General features: G+C 37.8%; 1 protein-coding gene across 1 annotated transcript in view; it reads right to left on the bottom strand.

The window, feature by feature from the left end:
- Window positions 1–21529, bottom strand: part of PRKAR2B (protein kinase cAMP-dependent type II regulatory subunit beta) — a 103135-nt gene that overhangs the window by 33322 nt on the left and 48284 nt on the right. The window contains exon 3 of the mRNA XM_065939840.1: window positions 1876–1928. Within this exon, the coding sequence (XP_065795912.1) occupies window positions 1876–1928 (53 nt within the window). The remainder of the gene's footprint in view (window positions 1–1875; window positions 1929–21529) is intronic.

Here is a 21529-nt window from a genome sequence, read left to right as displayed (position 1 = left end):
AAGTGAGACCCCATAGTTAGGTCTGTACTCCTTGGCCTGGCCCCCAACCCCAAGGTCAGGTCTGTGAAAACTCCCCACAAGGAAACTCGGACTGTGATCTCAGACAGACATAGGAGTTGGTGGTAGCCGAGTCCCTTTCAGTGTTGATACTGAGTGTACACCGGTGCTGTGAAAGGACCCCAGAGGGGCTGACTCCTGCCTGCCAGCCACAGCCTGGGGTTTTCTTTAACTCCTTCAGGAATTCTGTACGATCTCCAAGCACATGTCCAGTAATTCCCCAATGTTTTTGGTTTTTAATCTCAATGTGATTAGGGGTTTCTTTCCCCCAGCCAAATGACTCTCACCTGGTATAGTCCCCCGCAACAAGACTGTCAGCAATTAGCTGGAGTGATCCAATCAAACCGCTTTACTATGGCATGGACCAAATGGTAGCTAACAGTTGTCGAGTCCATGAGATACCATATATTGCTTTCAAACTATATTTTTAAATGTTCTTTTTAATTTAAATTTTTACTAAGTCAAACCAGCTCATCAAACATCTCAATTACTAAGCTTTATCATAATACATTTATACACAAATACAAAGAATAATTGGAGGAGGAAATGGCAACCCACTTCAACATTCTTGCCTGGAAAATTGCACGGAAAGAGGAGTCTGGAGGGCTAGAGTCCATGGCGTTGCAAAGAGTCAAACATGACTGAGCACATATACATACACACACACACACACACAAAATGCTGTCTTCAAAGTAACCTATTATTGTTTCGTTGAAATACATAAATAAAGTGTAGGATAGGGGAGGGTTGTTTGGACCACATTATAGTGGTTATAGCACATTAAACATTAGTGATGATACCTCGACCCTAAGGCAAGATAATTTTCAGACTGGAATTTATGGACATCATAAAAATATGTAAGTTTTGGTTCTCAGAAGTGAACACTGCAAGTCTGGTACTGTCCCCATCATGGACAATTGTGAAATGGGATTTCCTTAAAAATCTTCTGTGTCATTTAAGGTTCCTGATCTTTCTATCACTGAATTTTATTTACATTTCAGGGAGCATAATGATGTAATGACTTACAGACCCAGTATTCTGCTTTTCTATAAAACTCAACCTTATTGAAGTATTTTTCAGAGCTACGGAAATAAGATTTTCTTTTCATTTTTTAACACCAAATGAAAAAAAAAGAACTTTTGCAATGTACTCAAAAATAAATAAATAAATGATTGCTTTCCATTTCCAGGCTCAGTAACCTCCTATTTAGTTTACTTTCTACTAAATAAGTAATAGGAGAACGGAGCGAAAGGACATAGTTTAAAAAGTGTTTCAAACCAGACAAATTCTTGCAAAAACATTAGGCCCTCCAAATCAGTTTCTGAGCAAACAATCAGATACACAGACTTTAAAAAATAATAACTGCTGTACTGACACTTTAGATGTAATTTTATTGTGTCTGTTGTTGTTTCAGAGTAAGCATCTGTTGTGATAAATTAGTAGGAGCAGGAGTCTTTTCCCAGTATTTTTCTTTGCTAGAAATACTTACTTGTCTAAGAAAAATAACATTATCACTTTGGGAAAGATAGCTAAAAACATTTTTCATCACAGGCTATATTTATGCAAGAGAAATAAAAGCACAACTTCAGTGAGTTATTATGTCCATCTCTCCAAAGAGAGAGATGCTTTGGATCAAAGTAACCACACAGAACATGAAGCAGTAAGCTATCAGAGAGAAGACTATGAAAAGAAACAGTCAAAATAATTCCATTATGCTTTCTGTTAATCTATAAGCCTGTTAACATCTTTTCTATTATTATTTTCCTTATCCAAGACCAGAGTATAATGTAAAATTAATGCATTCAGTAAGTTACATACCCTGGATTCAGCATCATCTTCCTCTTCATCAGGATTATAAGCTTCTGCACATACTGTCAAGGGAAACATGGAAATTTTAAAGATTCCTTCACCAAGAAACATGCTACAATAAATATATCTTTTTAAAATAAATATATCTTTAAAAATTAATGAACAAAAAGAATGCTGTGGTGTAAAAAAGCATGAATTCACCTCATCCAGGGCAAGTAGTCTACCCCACAAAACCAGTTTGCTATTGCAGTTTATAAGGAATTTACTATAAAGCTGCCCTTTTAGGCACTGATAACTTCATTTCTTTCTTTTACTCAGAGATACATAGCTAACCTCTTTCACCTTCATTTCCAAGCTAGAGAAATGGTTAAGATTAAAAAATTACTGGAAAGAACAGGCACACACAAAATCTAAGTCTGCTTTGAAATGGTCAATTTAATCATGCAATTATGAGTAACTTGCATAAATTATCCATAATTCAATCTTCCAGGAATAAATACTATTAATATTTTGCATATTCCTTTCCAGTCTTTATTCTGAGCTGAGTTCATACTGCATTCAAAATTTTAAAACTTGCTTTTTCATTTAACAGTGTAAGAATTCTGCATGCCATTGGAAACATTTTATAAATATTTTTTAAAGACTGCCAATTATTTATCATAAGCTCCAATTTACTACTCCCCTAACGCTTGACACAAAACTGGCTTCTATTGAAACAACCTTGTAGTAAATATCTTCATGCACAAATACTTGTCTACATTTCAGATTATGTTGTAGCATTATTCCCAAATGTTATTTTGGGGGCTAAAAGGTATGATAACTTTTAAGGCATATTTATCACATTTCTTCTCAGGGGGATTATACCCATCCAGTGTTCTATAAGGAATGTGTGAGGAGACTGCCCTAAATGGTACCACATAGTTAGATATTATTGCCAATTTAAATGAAAAAAAGATTTAAATTTTTAAGTATTATTGAATTTGAACAATTTTCAAATGTTTGTAAGCCGACTGTATATCCTCTTTTGTCCCTATGCCTGAGACATTTACTTCTGTATTTTATTTTCTTTTTGATTTACATTGGTTTCTCGACACCAGTTTGACATATCTCTTATAATCATTTTATCCAATTTGCTTTTTTTCTTTGGCCATGCTATGTGCTTGCAGGATCTTAGTTCCCAGACTATGGATTAAAGTCAGACCAAGGCAGTGAAAGCACGGTGTCCTAACTACTGGACGGCAGGAAATCCCCTCCAGTTTGCTTTTTAACTATACTTACTAGGTCTTTTTTTTTTTTTTTTTTTAACCAATTACTCATGTTTTTTGTTTTTAGTGTAATGACATTGAGAAAAAAATTACCCAATATGATTTAAACCTGATGTTAAACATCACGAAAGTACCACTGCTTCTGAGTTTGGTATTTGCAAATCTTTTTTATTTGCAAATTTACAGATCTGTAACTTCTCTTCTTTCAGTCTGTAAAGGGAGACCTTTTTACATTTATCCTTTAATCCAGGTAGGTGGTACTAGTGGTAAAAAAAACCTGCCTGTCAATGCTGGAGATACTGAGTCACGTGTTCAATCCCTGAGTCGGGAAGATCCCCTGGAGGAGGGCATGGGAACTCACTCCAGCATTCTTGCCTGGAGAATCCCATGGACAGAGGAGCCTGGCAGGTTACAGTCCATAGGGTCGCAAGGAGCCAGACACAACTGAAGCGACTTAGCACATACACTTTAATCCATGTGGACTTGATTCTGGCATGGACATAGAAATTTAAAGAGCAGAGGACAGGTGAAAGGCTGACAAATGTCTTTCCAGGGGACTCAGAAGTACTGTCATCTTTAGTCCAAGGACTGTAAATATTATGAAATCTGCCAGTAGCTTTCTTTTTACAAGCGTTGTTCTTACATACCTTAGCCAGTGAGTGATTCTTAACCAGGGCCTATTCTGTCCCCCAGTATGACACTTAGGCAACATCTGGAGACACTTTGGCTGTTACATCTGTAAGGGGTCAAGAGGAAGCTGCTGTGGGAAGCTAGTAGACACCCCATCATGCACAGGACAGCTCTCCCTCCTCCCTCCTTCCAACAAAGAGGGATCTGATCCAAAATGTCAACAGTGCTGAGGTTGAGAAGCCTTGACAAGGTGTATATTTTCTCCTTCAGTCTCACAACAACCCTTGGTGTCATATCACCACTTGGGAGATGAAAGAACAGGGCATAGTTATACATCTTGGCCAAGATCACACAATGTGGTACCAACCACAGGACTTGATCCCAGGGCTATCTGGCTCACTCCAAACACCCTCTTCTTCTTCTTTTTTAATGTTTTAAAAAGCAGCTTAATTGAGATATAATTCACATGCCATACAATTCACCCATGTAAAGTGTACACTCAATGTTTTTGGTATGTTACATTATTAATTTATTGTAGCAGGTCCTGGAACTTCATTCCTTTTTATGGAAAGGTCTTGTTCTTAACCACTGTTCTGCCTTTGCTGGCTTTGGTGAATTCACCAACACAATACCTGGACCTCAGAAATATAATGGAAGGGGGCTTTCTCCCAGGGACAGGCTCCCATTAAAGAACCTCACTGATGAACATCACCAGGATGCCAGCTTAGTAACTAACTTTCGGAATTATTACGGAGTCACCGTAACCAGCCAGCTCTCTCCCTGCAGGAAGACCACAGAAGCCAAATCACAATTAAAAGCTTCCTTTTCGAGAAGGAGATGGGAGGAGGAGAGAGCCTGTCAGATAAACTATTTAACGCGTCAGTCTGGGACAGCCCACGGCACACACATGAAACACACACAGTCCTGCGAATGTGGCCCAGACTCTAGAATTGTGTTGCCACAACCTTCCTAGAAGCAGGAGATCATCTATCTCTAAAGCTTGGCTCTGTCATTTTTTTTTTCCCCTGTCTGACCAACCTCACAGGCGGGACTAATATATAACTTGCAGGGCTCAGTGCACAGTGAAAATACAGGCCCATTTTCATAAATTAAAAAATTTTAAGAGAACAAGAGCAGAACATTAAACCAAAGTTGAGGCTCTTGAGAGTGTAGGGACCACAAAGTCAACCATTCTAATGGTGTCTATATGTTCAGTGAGGTGATATTGTAAGATATTATGTTCTTCAAGGTAACCTGTTATATACAGCACCTTGACCCATTAGTGTTGATCTTCAGCTTTAATTCACAGAAGGAAACCTTAATCCTCTAATTTATGTTTCAAGCACCTAAATGCTGACTAAAAATCATCACGCAAGAATCTATTCTCTTTCTAAACAATGTATCACTTGCTTCAGTATTATTATTTAATACCCTTCTGATTTGTGAAACCTACCTTATCACATATTTGTTTATTTCTTTCTGGACTATTCATTCCATTGAATCATTTGTTGTTCCAATATTACAAGGTTTAGCTCTTGGCACTGAAGTGCGGTAGTTTCACTATACCCAAATTCATCTACTGCACCTCCTATACTGCCATGGGGCCCTCACACCTCCTTACTTTCACTGACACAGTCTCCTCTGATTGGAATTTCCCCCACGTCCTTTCCAAGCCATCCTTTCTCTTCAGCCCCAGCTGAAAAATCAGATCAATGGCAGAGTTGTGAGTTCCAACAGAGACTCTATGGCCTACAAGCCTAAAATATTTACAATCTGGTTTTTACAAGATGAATTTTGTCTCTCCAAATTTTATATATTGAAGCCCTAACCCCTAATGCCTCAAAATGTGACAGTATTTGGAGGTAAAGCCTTTAAAGGGGCGATTAACTTAAAATCAAACAATTAGGTTGGGCCCTAATCCAATCTGACTTGTGTCTTTATAATAAGAGGAGCTCTGGACAGAGACACACCAAGGATGCACACTCGTGGAGGAAGGGCCATGAGACAGCATGGTGAGAAGGTGGTCTTCTGCAAACCAAGGAAAAAAGCCTTATGAGAAACTAAATATGCTGACATGTTGCTCTTAGCTTCCTACCCTCCAGAACTGTGAGAAAATACATTACTGTGGTTTAAGTCAAAAAAATAAAGTGAGATCAAGAGTCAAACATTGACCTCTGGCTTAGACAGGGCCAACTTAGGACACCCCACTGCTGTGCTTTGTACTGTCCCCAGAGTGTGGACAGAGTCCATTACCATCACCTTAACACTTTACCAAACAGGTTACCACCTGTGCCCCGCCCAGGCAGAACTGTAGCCCTTCGGAAACTATGTTCATTTCTATATGTCCCTAGTACTGACCAGTGGCTTAGTGGTAAAGAATCCATCTTCGATGCAGGAGACACAGGTTCAATCCCTGGGTTGGGAAGAACCCCTGGAGAAGGAAATGGCAACCCATCCCAGTATTCTTGCCTGGGAAATCCCATGGACACAGGAGCCAGGTGGGTTACAGTCCAGGGGGTTGCAAAAGAGTCAGAAACAACTTGTGGAACTTGGCCCTCAATCTTTTCATGCACTAAACACACACACACACACACACACACACACACACACACACACACACACACACACACAATGTGACAGACAAAGGCCAAAGGTTTCTTTTTCCTACATTTAAAAGCACGTTGTCTTTTTCAACATCATTTCCAGTAGGGTGACCAAAAACTCACTTCAATTCTGACACTACCTATCCAAAGTTAGCATTATATTCCAAGAGTTGAAGCAGTAGTCCCACAAGACTGCCCCCACTTTAGGCATTAATCCCAATTCCCAGGCTACTGTACTTCTGACCTGGAGAAGGCAATGGCACCCCACTCCAGTACTCTTGCCTGGAAAATCCCGTGGATGGAGGAGCCTGATAGGCTGCAGTCCATGGGGTCGCTAAGAGTCAGACACGACTGAGCGAGTTCACTTTCACTTTTCACTTTCACGCATTGGAGAAGGAAATGGCAACCCACTCCAGTGTTCTTGCCTGGAGAATCCAAGGGACAGAGGAGCCTGGTGGGCTGACATCTATGGGGTCGCACAGAGTTGGACATGACTGAAGTGACTTAGCAGCAGCAGCAGTACTTCTGACCAGCAGGCTATAAACTGAGGGTTCCCACAACACCCTCCTCTAGTTTGATAATTCAGTAGAATGACTCACAGAACTTGGGAAGTACTTGCCTTTCTGTTACTGGTTTATTATAAAGAATACAACTCAAGAATAGCCAAATGGATGAGAAATATAGGGTGAGACACGGTGGGAGGGGCGCAGCCTCCATGCCCTCTCTGGGTGCCACCCTCCCAGCTTCGTGCTGTGCGCCCCAGTCTGCAAGCTCTCTGCAGCTGATCATTCAGGGGTTTCTATGGCGGTTCTGTTACCTGGGCACAAACCAGTGGCCTTTGGTTAAACCAGTGGCCATGGATTAAACCAGTGGCCTTTGGTGATTAACCTCCATCTTCAGTCCCTCTTCCCTACTTCGAGGCTGGACTGAGTTCCAAGCTTCCAATCATAGTTTGGTCTTTCTGGGACCAGCCCCCATTCTGAAGCTATTCAGAAGCCCCTTGGCCAAGAAAGTGGTGAGCACACCAAAGAAATCAGGAGATCCCCAGGGTTTTAGCAGCTCTGTGCCAGGCGCCAGGACCAAGTATCTTTTTCTTTTTATACTGCACAAGGGATTACACCAACTCCCAGGGGTTTTCACCAAGTGCCCACTATCCTTTGATGGGAATGTATAAAAATCAGTACAGTCAAAACAACTGTGCCCTGGACAAGTTTACCCTGTGAGTTCTGAAAAAGCCAACAAATAAAGGAAGCGGGCCCAGCTCCATGAGCCCACTGGGCCTCAGCACCTGGCGTGGAGCCTTGCACACACAGTACAGCCTCAATAAATATTTGCTGAAGGAATCAAAAGCAAATGTGGCCTGCAGAGAAAGACTGCGTGCTTCAGAGGTCTAAAACCTAAAAAAAAATGGACTTCTACAAAATATGTAAAATTTACTTCCCCAATGTTCTCAATGCACTAAGATTTCAGCATACTTATTTAAATGATAATCAGCTTAAAATAAAGCTATTATAAAAGCACAGGTGTATTAGGCAACTGAGTTCTGATGCAATGTGGTTAAACTTAGCTTACTGAAGTGGAAATGAGCTCCTACAAAGGGAAAAAAATGTACCTTTTACAAATACTAGTTTAAGGCACGCATTTTCAAACAAGATTAGTTGGGGGAAGGGGTAAAAAGAAAAAAAAAAATAAACTTTACTTTTACTTTACTTTTCTTCCATATAAACCATAGATATACATACAATTGTTATTTAGCCTGGGAAATCCCATGGACGGAGGAGCCTGGTAAGCTACAGTCCATGGGGTCACAAAGTGAATGAACTGAACTGAACTGAAATAAGATATATGTTATATATTATAATATATATTATATAATAGTATAATTATATTAAAGGTATATATATATATATATATACACACCCTTATATATCATATACCCTATGTAATATACCCTTATATATTATATAATATATACCCTTATATATATATATATAGGGTATAATATATACCCTATATATATATATATTATACCCTGTATAATATACCCTTATATATTATATAATATATATAATATTATATATAAAGTGAAGTGAAGTGAAGTCACTCAGTCGTGTCCGACTCATTGCGACCCCATGGACTGTAGCCTACCAGGATCCTCAGTCCATGGGATTTTCCAGGCAAGAATACTGGAGTGGGTTGCCATTTCCTTTTCCAGGGGATCTTCCCAACCCAGGGATTGAACCCGGGTCTCCCGCATTGTAGGCAGACGCTTTACCACCTGAGCTACCAGGGAAGCCCATATAATATTATATAAAATTATATATTAATATATAATAATATCATTATATATAATATATTACAACATATTATATATAATATATAAAGTATATATAATATATATAATGTATATTACCATTATATAAAACATATTATATATTATAATATAATATATAAGCATAATATATTATATATAATTATGTATATTATATATAATATAATTATATTGTATATTGTATTATTTATACATAATATATACATGTATGTATATATATTTATCTATATAAAATTGAGTCACCTGAAAGTATCACAATATTACAGATCAACTGTATTTCAGTAAATATTTAAAAAGTAATATAAATACATAGATGTAGCAAATTACATAGTATAATATAGAGTGATAACACAGATACTTTGCATCATTCTCTCTGCATCACCTCCCACATTTCAAAACCAATTTTTTTAAGTGAGTAAGTTCAGACTTCCTGTGGGTCATTTCGCCTTGGAATCTTTTTCCATTACAGTCATTAAAAGTACTGAGTACCACTGCCTATGCTATAAGTAGGTCCTTGTTTCCTTGTTGGTAAATACTACATATAACTATGTACCATGTATAAACTACTTGTTCTCTAGGCGATCACAGCCTAGAAAGCAGGACAGAATAACCACGATACCATCAATGCCACAATGAAGGTGTGTACAAAGTGCACAGGAGCGAGGAAGAGAAAGAGGTAGCCTGCTGCTCAGAGAACACGGCTTTGCAGAAAAAGGGACTCCTTAAACTAATAACGAAGAATGGGAAGAAGTTTCTTGAGAAAAGAGAAGATTTTGTTCACTGCTATATACCACTTGGAAGAATGAATGGCACGTGTAAATGTTAACAAACACAGCTGAAGACATGAACAGTTATTCTAGTTATCTCTTTTTTGACCCTTAGACCTAGGAAAATTCCATCTGTCAGGGTAGACTGGCTTATGCTTCAGTAACAAGCATCCCCAAATCATCATGATTTAAAAAAACAGAAGTTTACATCTTGTTTACCCTGCATGTCTATCTCACTACGGTGGGAAACCCCTGTGGGCTTCATAGAGCCCTGAAGGTCCACAGAACAGCCTCCATTTAGAATGTTACCAGTCTCCAAGACAGTGGCAAATTACCCACTGGCTACTGATGGGGCTCAAGACATGGCACCCCAAAACACAGTACCTCAAAAATGGCACCTTGACATACCACTTAAGACTGACGGAGTTTGTGAAAATGTCAAAAGCAGGAAAGTCACTCTGACCTTCACCCCTCTCCCCAGCCCCTCTTCCCTGGAAGAAGAGAGAACCCCCCATGTGAAAGGTACCTTCTTCTGCCTATACCAGGAGGAAAAGAAACATTCTTAGTAGCTGGGCAGAGAAGGCTGTATAAACAAACCTTGTTACTCCTTCACTGTTTACTGCCCACAGCTCAAATTCCTCTGTCATGTCAGCTCTTCACAAATGTATTGTTTCTTTGTCTGAAAGATATTAAAGTCTCCTGTTCTGGTCACTTCTTTGGGTCTTCATTTTCTTGTAAAGGCTCCTACTGCGGCTAAGTTGCTTCAGTCGTGTCCAACTCTTTGAGACCTCACAGACGCCCACCAGGTTTCTCTGTTCATGGGATTCTCCAGGCAGGAATATTAGAGTGGGTTGCCAGGCTCCTCCAGGGGATCTTCCCAACCCAGGGATCAAACCCATGTCTCTTGTGTCTCCTGCATTGACAGGTGGGTTCTTTACCACTAGCACCAACTGGGCAGTCCCAAAGGCTCCTATGTGTATGTAAAAATTCAATAAAAATTTGTATGCTTCTCTTGGGGTAACCTTGTATCAGTTTAATTCTTAAGCCCAGCTAGAGACCCAAAGAGGGTACTGGAGAAATTTTCCTCCCCCATGTTCCCAAAGCTTCAGTGTGGAAGTGACACGTCACCTCTGCCAAGAAGGTACATACACCACATTTCACAGGACAAGCAGCATGATCTTTCCAGAGAGACAGGGACGTGCAATCTGTAAAGGCCCCGAACCCAAGCCTTCCTATCCCTATTTCTTTTCAGGGACTTACAAGGAGAGAGAAGAGGTATTGAAATCAACCTCACAGTTTATGTACAAATAGGGAGAAAAACTTCTTCACTTAAAAATCTACAGAATAAGGCTGATCAACTCAAAAGAATCATTACCCTTTCCTTAAAAGTACTTTTTGAATATTAATTGACCATTCAGCTATTTAATGTACAACTTAATATCTTACTATTTCCTGCATCACAATATTAGAAGTTGTTATAATCGATCATGTTACTGCCTAGATTTTAGGTACAAACAGAGCAATATAAATACAACCTGTACCTATCTTGCAGTAATGCTGGCAGGCTTCACTGAATAGTATTTAAGTGGATATTTAATTTCCAGGTCAATTATGTTCATGTCAGAAAAATTAATTTAAAGATTTTAGCCAAGGTACCTAACTGTATAATCTTGTCTTGGTGAAATGATTAAATACACACCTTCCACTTAATCTAGTCGGTTTTATCTCTCCCCAAGGATATCAACAGGGCTTTAAAAATCAGCCCCTCAAAACCACTTTCTGGTTCTCCATAAATTTCTGAATTAAAAAAAAATTTTTATTTTATATTAGAGTATAGCTGACTTATGATGTTGTCTTAGTTTCAGGTATACACCAAAGTGATTCAGTTATACATATACATATATTTATTCTTTTTCAGATTATTTTCCCATGTAGGTTATTATGGAGTATTGAGTAGAATTCCCTGTGGTATGTAGTCGGTCATTGCTGATTATCTATTTTATATATATAATAGTGGCATGTATATGTTAATCCCAACCTCCTAATTTATCCCTTCCCTTTCCCCTCCTAACCATAAATTTTTTTCTAAATCTATGAGTCTGTTTCTGTTTTGTTCGTAAATAAGTTCATTACTATCATTTTTAAAGATTCTACATATAAGTGATATCATATGATACTTGTCTTTCTCTGTCTGATTTACTTCACTTAGTATGATAATCCCTAGATACATCCATGTTGCTATAAATGGCTTTACTTCACTCTTTTTATAAAACATTCTTTTAAATCTTCATTCATGTAGGTTCCTAAAGCATCAAACATATAATCACCAATTTTAAAAAGTTTTTACAAATTTTTTCCTGTTACTTCCACTAGAAAATATTATATTATCTCATAAGTATTTTAGAAGAAGTATTAAACATTTCACTAAACCACCCTGATTCATCACAAAACCATTATTTTTGTTGCCCTTTAAGAGAGAGATTTAGAATAAGATTATATAATTGACGCATTTCTATCCACGCTTTTTTATTTTTAAAAACAATTTTCCTCCAACTGTATACCATGCTTCTTTAAGTGATTGTACTATCAGGAACCATTCATACCTCAGAAGTAAAGCAACAGAACTCAAAACATTCTTTAATCTGTTTTTAAAAGACATGTGGGAAACAACCTAAGTGTCCAGTAATAGACAAATGGATAAAGATGTGCAATATTCCACAGACAGTGAAATATTACACAGCCATTAAAAATATAATCTTGCCATTTGTGACAACATGTAAGGATCTAGAGGGCATTATTGTGAAGTGAGGTAATTCAGATAAATAATGACAAATACTGCATGATTTGACTTACATGAAGAATCTAAAAAGCAAAACAACAAAACCAAACCTAAAACAGACTCACAGACACAGAAAACAAACAGGTGAATGCCAGAAGGGAGGCATTGGGGTGGATGAAATAAGTGAAGAGGATTAACAGGTACAAACTTCCAGTTATATTATAAATAAGTCATAGGGATGTAATACACAGCATAAGGAATATGGTCAACAGTATTACAAGAATTTTGTGTGCAGACAGATGATTAATAGACTTATCCTGGTGATCATTTTATAATATATGCAAAATCAAGTCATTATGCAGTAAACTCAAAACTGACATAATATTGTGTATCATCTATATATTTTTTAAGCTGTAAATTTTTCTTCAAAAATGTCTCCAAAAGAAAAGCAAAGAACTATGTCAGAACCCATATATACATAATAAGTAAATTTTTATTCTAGATTTGGGTTTCTAAGTAATTAAAAACTTTAGTCATGAAGTATGTGGGCTTCCCAGGTAGTGCAGTTGTAAAGAATCTACCTGTCAATGCAGGAGATGCAAGACATGTGAGTTCCATCCCCAGGTTGGGAAGATCCCCGGAGTAGGAAATGACAACCCACTCCAGTACTCTGCCTGGGAAATCCCATGCAGACAGGAACCTGCCCAGCAACAGCCCATGGGTTCGCAGAGTTGGATACAACTGAGCACCACCACCACCGTATGGACTCATCACTGAATCTATTCCCAATCCATTTTCTTTCCACTGCATACTGAATATACATTCAATCTATAAAACATCCATCACTTCTTTCAATAATTAACTCAGTTATAAGGAGTATGGCACAATTAAGAGGACAAAGCCGTCAAGAGATTTATAAAAAGAATCATGACAATCAACATGAAGTGTTTCTGTGAGGAACAGGACAGGCTCAAATACTCTACACAGTGATACTGTTCACAGACCACGAGGAACCTGTGGGGTTCGGAGAATGGAGGAAATACCATATGAGCCCTCACTCTCACAGGAAACAACGGTCCCCCTGGTAGCTACAGACGCTCCTTTCTTCACGAAGGCTACATGAAAATTAACAATGTGAAGATCCAAGAAAGGTTAAGTGTAGTAATCAAAGGACCTAATTTCTGGGTATTTTCCAGATCATATATTCCAAATAAATTTTCTTTAAGAAAAAAGAGTAATACCTTACATATGAACAAGGGTGAAATAAACAGATACAATAATAGAGGTTTAAAGATATTTTTGAGGAGAACGTATTTTGCAAACCATTAATATTTTAAAGCCCATGTATGTGCTTGCTAATAGTCACTAAAATTCCTCCAGAACTGTTAGGCAGCGGTCAGTAAGTGGATCCTTTGTACTACAGAACTGTAGCGCAATAAACCTTATGTTTATGCCTTGCTGAAAATAGTCTAAGAAAGACTTCAAACGCTGTATTTGATGCATATTGTGGACTTTCAGAAATTAATAGCCAAGGAGAAATCAGAAAAGAATTCTAACCTTCTGATCAAAAGACCAGTGAATAGTTTCTTAAGAGTTTGTGCAAATGCTCTATTGTTCAGATAATGTGATTACCTCTTGGCATTTTATTTTGCTCTGAGATCTTGAATCACATTAAAGTAATGTAAATAAATTCCAGCTGATAATGAATGGTACACTTACATTTATCAAAATATAATTTTGCCCTTCAGATGCAGCAGATATTTTCTTAATTTGTCTTAAAGCAAGTTTTAAATATTTAAGACTTAAAAATAATTTTGCCTACTATTTTTGAGATCCACATTGCCTAACATGTACCTATAAGAGAATTACAGGAACAGAAAAACTACAGATTCTTCTAATTATTAATAAATTTTCAAAACCAGTATCATTTGACAAGACAATTCTTGGATGTGAAATTTGGACTTAAATATAGCCAGAGTTACAGGAAAATAGTTCTCAGCTTTCAGAGTCAGTAAAAAAAAGAAACAACAAAAAAACTAAATGTAATATTACAGGAGTATCTTTCAATTAATTCTATGTGATTATCAGAAGTCTAACAAGAATTTTGATTTTATTTTAGAAAAATATCATCTAAATATAACAGAACAAGGCATATTAATATTTAAAGATATATATGTATATGAAAGCAGTTCAGTCTAGCATATTCATTATTTAAAATCAAAAGAAATTAATCCGAATAAATGGGTTAATAGGATTTTCTTCTCTGAGAAAAGAAAAATTCCATTTCTATTTTTTAAAGGGAAACTTTAAAAAGTCAAGATGTGTTAGACAATAAATGATAATGAATTTTAAAGAATTTTAAATTTTAACAAATGATATAAAGACAAGATAGGATATACAGAAATAAAATAGCACTTAGACTTTTTAAAAAATTTTTAATTGAAGGATAACTGCTTTATAGTATTGCACTGGTTTCTTCTACCAAACATCAACATGAATCAGCCATAGGTTTCTTTTTCTTTTAAATTTTTATTTATTTGGCTGCGTCTGGTCTTAGTTGCAGCATGTTGGGTGCATGGGCTTCTTTCTAGTTGTGGCTCAAGGGCTTAGTTGTCCCTTGGTATGTGGGATCTTAGTTCCCCAACCAGGGATGGAACTTGCATCCCCTGTATTGGAAGGTGGATTCTTAACCACTGGACCACTAGGGAAATCCCACACTTAGATATTTTAAATTTAATTAATTAGCACAATTATATGATTTCACTAAAATTTAGTTTTGAAGAGGATGCACATGTTAGTGTGAACTTTTTCACATATTGCTGGTGAAATTCTAAGCAGGGGTTAGGGTGGAGATGGAGGAGTTGGTCTAAAAATATCTATTATAAGCCTTGAAAATGTTCATGCCCAATTCAACAAGTGGTCTTGAAGTAATCTAATCTGAAGAGATACTGACAGCTGAAAACAGAAGAAATACAAATTACCAACAGAAAACAAATAAATTATGATAGTTATCCAGAGGTAGTACTGACGTTATGCAGCCATTTAAAAACTGTGTTTTACAAAAATATCTAACAACATAGGAAGATGTTCACCAAATGAGAATTAGGTTTTTATTTTGTTTGTTTTTTAAAAAGCAAGTCTCAAGATAGATAGATGAATGACTCAAGAAGACAGACTGTATACATGAGGCCTGCAGAGGAGACACCAGCATTCTTCATATGGTGGTTGCAGTGTGATTGTGATGCTTCTAATTTTCCTATTTGTGCCTTCCTAGGTTTCCTCTTCTCAACAGAGAATGTACTATATGTTTATAATAAGAAGTAAAGGATTTTTTTCCCCATAAAGAGATGACTGTAAAACTCTATGAAACATTAATATCTTAAACATAAAAGGACTTAAAAACAAAATAAATGTTACCTTGCTAAAACTAAGTCTTTTTTAAAATGCATCTAATCCCTCTTTAAAATTATTTTTATAATTTAATACTTCCTAAAAAACATAAGCTTCTTCAACTGGCACAATCAAGGTATGAAAACTTATTAGAAAGCAGTTATGAAAAAAACTCATTAATGATACTATTATAAAACTGAACTCTTTCTAATAAAGCTTTTCACATAAAATAAAAATACTGACTTGGTGTCTGCCTCAATCTGATAATAGAATGGCTTGCTCTACACCTTGAATACTTAAAAAACATCTTCAGGCATTCAGAACAGGAGAGGAAGGAATACGGCAAATCCTCACTCCCAAAGCAATGATAAAATATGATTTTCACAAAAAATATAAAACAAAAACATTTCAGGACTCTGGAAATCAATCAAAGGCCTACAAATTGAGAAGCATTTACTCCGGAAATACTACTGAACCCTAAGTTAGAACAGTGGAACTATGAAAACACTCCTGGGTTCTTCCTTTACTCCCTCCCACATTTACAGCACTCTTGATACCCAAGTGAGATTCCCACACTGATTCCCACACTGACCAATCCTCTTTCAATAGCCAGATGTCCAACAATTCCTTTCAGTTCTGACACTAGCTCCTTGGAGTGAGCATCAGATTCCATAAGTCAAGGGTTCAGTCCCACAACACCGTCCCCACTTCAGATGCCAAACACAGGTAGCGAGTCCCCGGATTGCCTACAACTTCTGTCCAAAGTGGCTATATATGGGAGGTCTCCAAGATGCCCTCCCTGGACTTGATCATTTGCTAGCCCAGTTCATAAAAATCAGGGAAACATGCTTCTCAGTTTATTATATACTAAAGGATACAGTAAAGGGTCCAGCCAGAAGAGATAAGAGAGGACAAGGCTGGAAGGGCTCTGAGTGCAGGAACTTCTGTCCCCGTGGAGTTGGGGTGCATCACCCTCTCAGCATACAGATGTGTTCACAGAACACTGTACTTTGGCAACTTATTCAGAGGCTTCATCATGTAGCCATGATTAATGATAATTAACTCAATCTCCAGCACCTCTCCCGTTCCTAGAGGACGGCAGAGGGGGCTGCAAGTCCCAAGCTTCTAATTGTGGCCGGGTGTTTCAGGTAACCAGCTCCCATCCTGAAGCTATCCCCAAGCCCATCCAAAGTCTTCTCATTAGAACAAAGACATTCCTATCACCTAGGAAATTTCAAAGGATTTGGGAGCTCTGTGTTAGGAACCAAGATCAAAGACCAAACATTAGAACAAAAGATGTGTCTAGTGCTCTTGTGACCTAGAATATCACAAAGGTTTTAGGAACCCTGTACCAGGAAATGGGGATAGAGACCAATATACATTTTTTCAATATTTCACAGAGAGTCTATGGCATTCCTGCTTGGGACTGCTATCCTGGCCCCCCAAGTCCAGCATGATCAGCAGCGTAGTTCCACCTGCTTTCCTGTTGAGGGAGGCTAACTGATTAAAAGTAAAGTGCAAAAAAATCCATGCCCAGCAACACAGCTGGTAATGGCAATCATGAAGGCAGACAAACAGCAAGATTAGCAAGTTACCTAGCTGGAGGTTGTGGTCTCAGCTGCAACAAGTATCAGACCAACAGACTAACCAGAAATTTTTAAAAGTGAGACAACCACAAACGAGTTTCAAAAGCTATCCAAACAACTATGGCCCACTGCAAGGCTGTGTGGGCACATAGGAGAAATGGGACAGGGCCCAAGCTATCTACCTATCTCTGGGTCCATGAGGCTATAGCACATGCATAGAAGTCAAACATGGCAGCCAGAAGTTGGGAAACACTTTAAAACTACCTGTAACAACTAAAGAGAAAAAAATCCAATTAAAATATGGGCACAGGATCTAAAGAGACCTTTTTTTCCCCCAAAGGCGGCATACAAATGGCCAACAGGTACATGAAAAGATTCTCAACATCACTAACTACCAGGGAAATGCAAATCAAAACCACAATAAAATATCACTTCACATCTGTTAGACTGGCTATTATCAAGAAGGTAAGAAATAACAAGTGATGGTGAGAATGGAAAAAAGAGACCCCTTGTGCTAAATTGGACCCCTGCTGAATTGGTGCAGACACTATGGAAAATAGTATGGAAGTTCCTCAAAAAGTTAAAAATCGAACTATACCATACAATCTAACAATTCCACTTCTGGGTATTTATCTGAAGAAAATGAAATCTTTCTCACAAAGATATGTGCACCCCAATGTTCACTGCATTATTTACAATAGTCAAGACTTGGAAGCAATCTAAATCCCCACCCATGGATGAAGGACAAAGAAAATGTGATATTTATATACAGTGCAATACTATTCAGCATAAAGGAAGGAAATCTTGACATTTGCAACAACATGGATGGACCTTGAGGCCATTATGCTAAGTGAAGTAAGGCAGACATAGATAAAAGCTGTTATGATATCACATGTTGAGAATCTTCAAACAAAAAAACAACTTACAAGCACAGAAGACAGATTGATGGTTGTCGGGGGAGGGGGGGGAAGTTGTCTGAAATTTGAACGCGCTCCCCAACTCACACACATATCCATCAGCTCAAGGCATTTGTAGATAACCTCTAACCAATCATGGACTTAACACTAAGTCATGCAGATAGAGGGGCTAATCCTGGAGATCCAGGGTTATTTTTTTTAATTAAAAATTTTATAAATAAGAGACATTAGCATTCACACACCATGGTGGAAACAGAGTCCATAAATTTAGCCCAACAAAGCTGTTAAACAAAAAAAGAGAAACAAGTCTGAGATGGAGTAAATCAGAATTAAGAATTACTACAAAATAAAATCTGAAATGCTGGTTCTCAGCAAATTTTCAAGGCATATAAAGAAACCGGAAAGTGTGTTCCATGCTCAGAAAAAAAGCAGTCAACAGATACTGACTCTAAGTGGATCCAGCTGTTAACACTTCTCAAAGACTTCAAAATAAACCATGATGCTTTGTAACTAAAGGAAGTCATGTTTCAAGAATTATAGTATGATGACAATAACTCAACAAAGCGATCTCAATAAAGAGGTAGAAATTATGAAAAAGAACCAAATGAAATTTTGAAATTGAAAAGCACAATAATTGAGATGAAAAATTCACTAGATGGGTTTACTAGGTTTAAGCTGGCAGAAGGAAGAATCTAGAAACGTGAAGAAAGATCAATAGAAACAATTCAAACTAAAAAATGGAGAGAAAAAGAATGAATAAAAAGGAAGAAAGCCTCAAAGACCTGTAAGACAACATCAAGCATCCTAACCTGCATATCATGGTGGTTCCACAAAAAGAGAGAAAGAGTAAGAAACACAAGAAGAAATAATGGCCAAAAAACTCCCAAACATTATGAAAACTGAAGTTACAGATCCAAGAAGCTCAATGAGCCCTACCCTAGAATAAATACAAACAAATACATACCTAGGCACATTTCAGTTAAACTGTTAAAAGTCAAAAACAAATTAAAATTTCAAAATTGTCCATAAGGGAATCATACATAGGGAATAATAAAACAATTAATGGTTAACTTCTCTTCAGAAACAATGGAGATAAGAGGGTGCTGATAGCATATTCAAATTGCTAAATGGGAAAAAAAATTGTCTCACAAGAATTCCGTATCCAGCAAAACTATCCTTTAAAAATGAAGATGGAATGAATTCATTCTCAGAAGAACAAAGACTAAGAAGATTTGTTGCCAGCAGATGGTCCCTACAAGAGACACTAAAGGAAGCCTTTCAGGCTGAAAGGAAATGACACCAGATGCTAACTCAAATCAGCAAGAAGAAAGGAAGAGCATCAGAAAAGGTTAACATTTGAATAAATATAAATGACTGCATAAATACATATGTTTGCTCTTTTTTCTCTTAATTTTACTTTAAAAGACAAGACTGCACAAAGCAATAATTATAACACCAAACTGTCAGGTTTGTAACACATATAATACATGTGTCAATAACAGCACAATGGGCTGAGAGTCTAACCCTACTTACTTCAATTCCTCTTAGTTCACACACCTGAGTAAGGCAGCCTAATTGTTCTATGTGACTATCCCCAGGAAGAGATCACCAATTCTCAGTCTGTTTCTGGGTAATAGCTAAGGTAAAAGGGGTGGGGAGGACAATACTGATCTATTTTGAAATGTCAAGATTCTACCTTTACCATTCCTAGGCATGACATATCTCTGACCAAAAAACCTTAATGATTCCCATAACATACAGAATAAGGTTGTTAGAACCTTATAGTTAGAAATGTATGGGTTTTTGTTTTTGTTTTTCATACTAGGAGGAAGACTCTCAAAAGTCTTGGTAAGAATTTGGGCTATTGTGTGTGTTATGGGAAGCATTAATGGGCTTTCCAGGTGGCACAGTTCAGTTCAGTTCAGTCGCTCAGTTGTGTCCAACTCTTTCCCACCCCATGGACTGCAGCATGCCAGGTCTCCCCGTCCATCACTGACTCCCGAGCTTACTCAAACTCATATCCATTGAGTCAGTGATGCCATCAAACCATCTCATCCTCTGTCGTCCCCTTCTCCTTCCGCCTTCAATCTTTCATAGCATCAGGGTCTTTTCAAATGAGTCAGTTCTTCACATCAGGTGGCCAAAATATTGGAGTTTCAGCTTCAACATCAGTCCTTCCAATGAATATTCAAGACTGGTTTTCATTAGGATTGACTGGTTGGATCTCCTTGCTGTCCAAGGGACTCTCAAGAGTCTTCTCAACATCACAGTTCAAAAGCATCAATTCTTAAGCACTCAACTTTCTTTATAGTCCAACTCTCACATCCATACACGGCTACTGGAAAAACCATAGCTTTGACTAGATGGACCTTTGTTGGCAAAGTAACGTCTCTGCTTTTTAGCATGCTGTCTAGGTTGGTCATAGCTTTTCTTCCAAGGAGCAAGTGTCTTTTAACTTCAAGACTGCAGTTACCATCTGCAGTGATTTTGGAGCCCCCCCAAAATAAAGTCTGTCACTGTTTCCTTGTTTCCCCATCTATTTGCCATGAAGTCTTGTGACCAGATGCTATGATCTTAGTTTTCTGAATGTTGAGTTTTAAGCCAACTTTTTCACTCTCCTCTTTCACTTTCATCAAGAGACTCTTTAGTTCTTCTTCAGTTTCTGCCGTAAGGGTGGTATCATCTGCATATCTGTGATTATTGCTATTTTTCCTGGCAATCTTGATTCCAGCTTGTGCTTCATCCAGCCTAGCATTGTGCATGATGTACTCTGCATATGTTAAATAAGCAGGGTGACAATATACAGCCTTGATGTACTACTTTCCCAATTTGGAACCAGTCTGTTGTTCCATGTCCAGTTCTAACTGTTGTTTCTTGACCTGCATGCAGATTTCTAAGGAGGCAGGTCAGATGGTCTGGGATTCCCATCTCTTGAAGAATCTCCCACAGTTTGTTGTGATCCACATAGTCAAAGGCTTGGGTGTAGTCAATAAAGCAGAAGTAGATGTTTTTCTGGAACTCTCTTGCCTTTTCAATGATCCAATGGATGTTGGCAATTTGATCTCTGGTTCCTCTGCCTTTTCTAAATCCAGCTTGAATTTCTGGAAGTTCATGGTTCACATACTGTTGAAGCCTGGCTTGGAGAATTTTGAGCATTACCTAACTAGCACACGAGATGAGTGCAATTATGCAGTAGTTTGAGCATTCTTTGGCATTGCCTTTCTTTGGGATTGGAATGAAAATGGACCTTTTCCAGTCCTGTGGCCACTGCTGAATTTTTCAAATTTGCTGGCATATTGAGTGCAGCGCTTTAACAGCATCATCTTTTAGGATTTGAACTAGCTCAACTGGAATTCCATCACCTCCACTGGCTTAGTTTGTAGTAATGCTTCCT

The sequence above is a fragment of the Muntiacus reevesi genome, chromosome 6, assembly GCF_963930625.1.
Source record: "Muntiacus reevesi chromosome 6, mMunRee1.1, whole genome shotgun sequence".
Classification (NCBI taxonomy): Eukaryota; Metazoa; Chordata; class Mammalia; order Artiodactyla; family Cervidae; genus Muntiacus; species Muntiacus reevesi.
The sequence above is the reverse complement of the archived record's forward strand: the minus strand, read 5'-3'. Positions and strand labels throughout refer to the sequence as shown.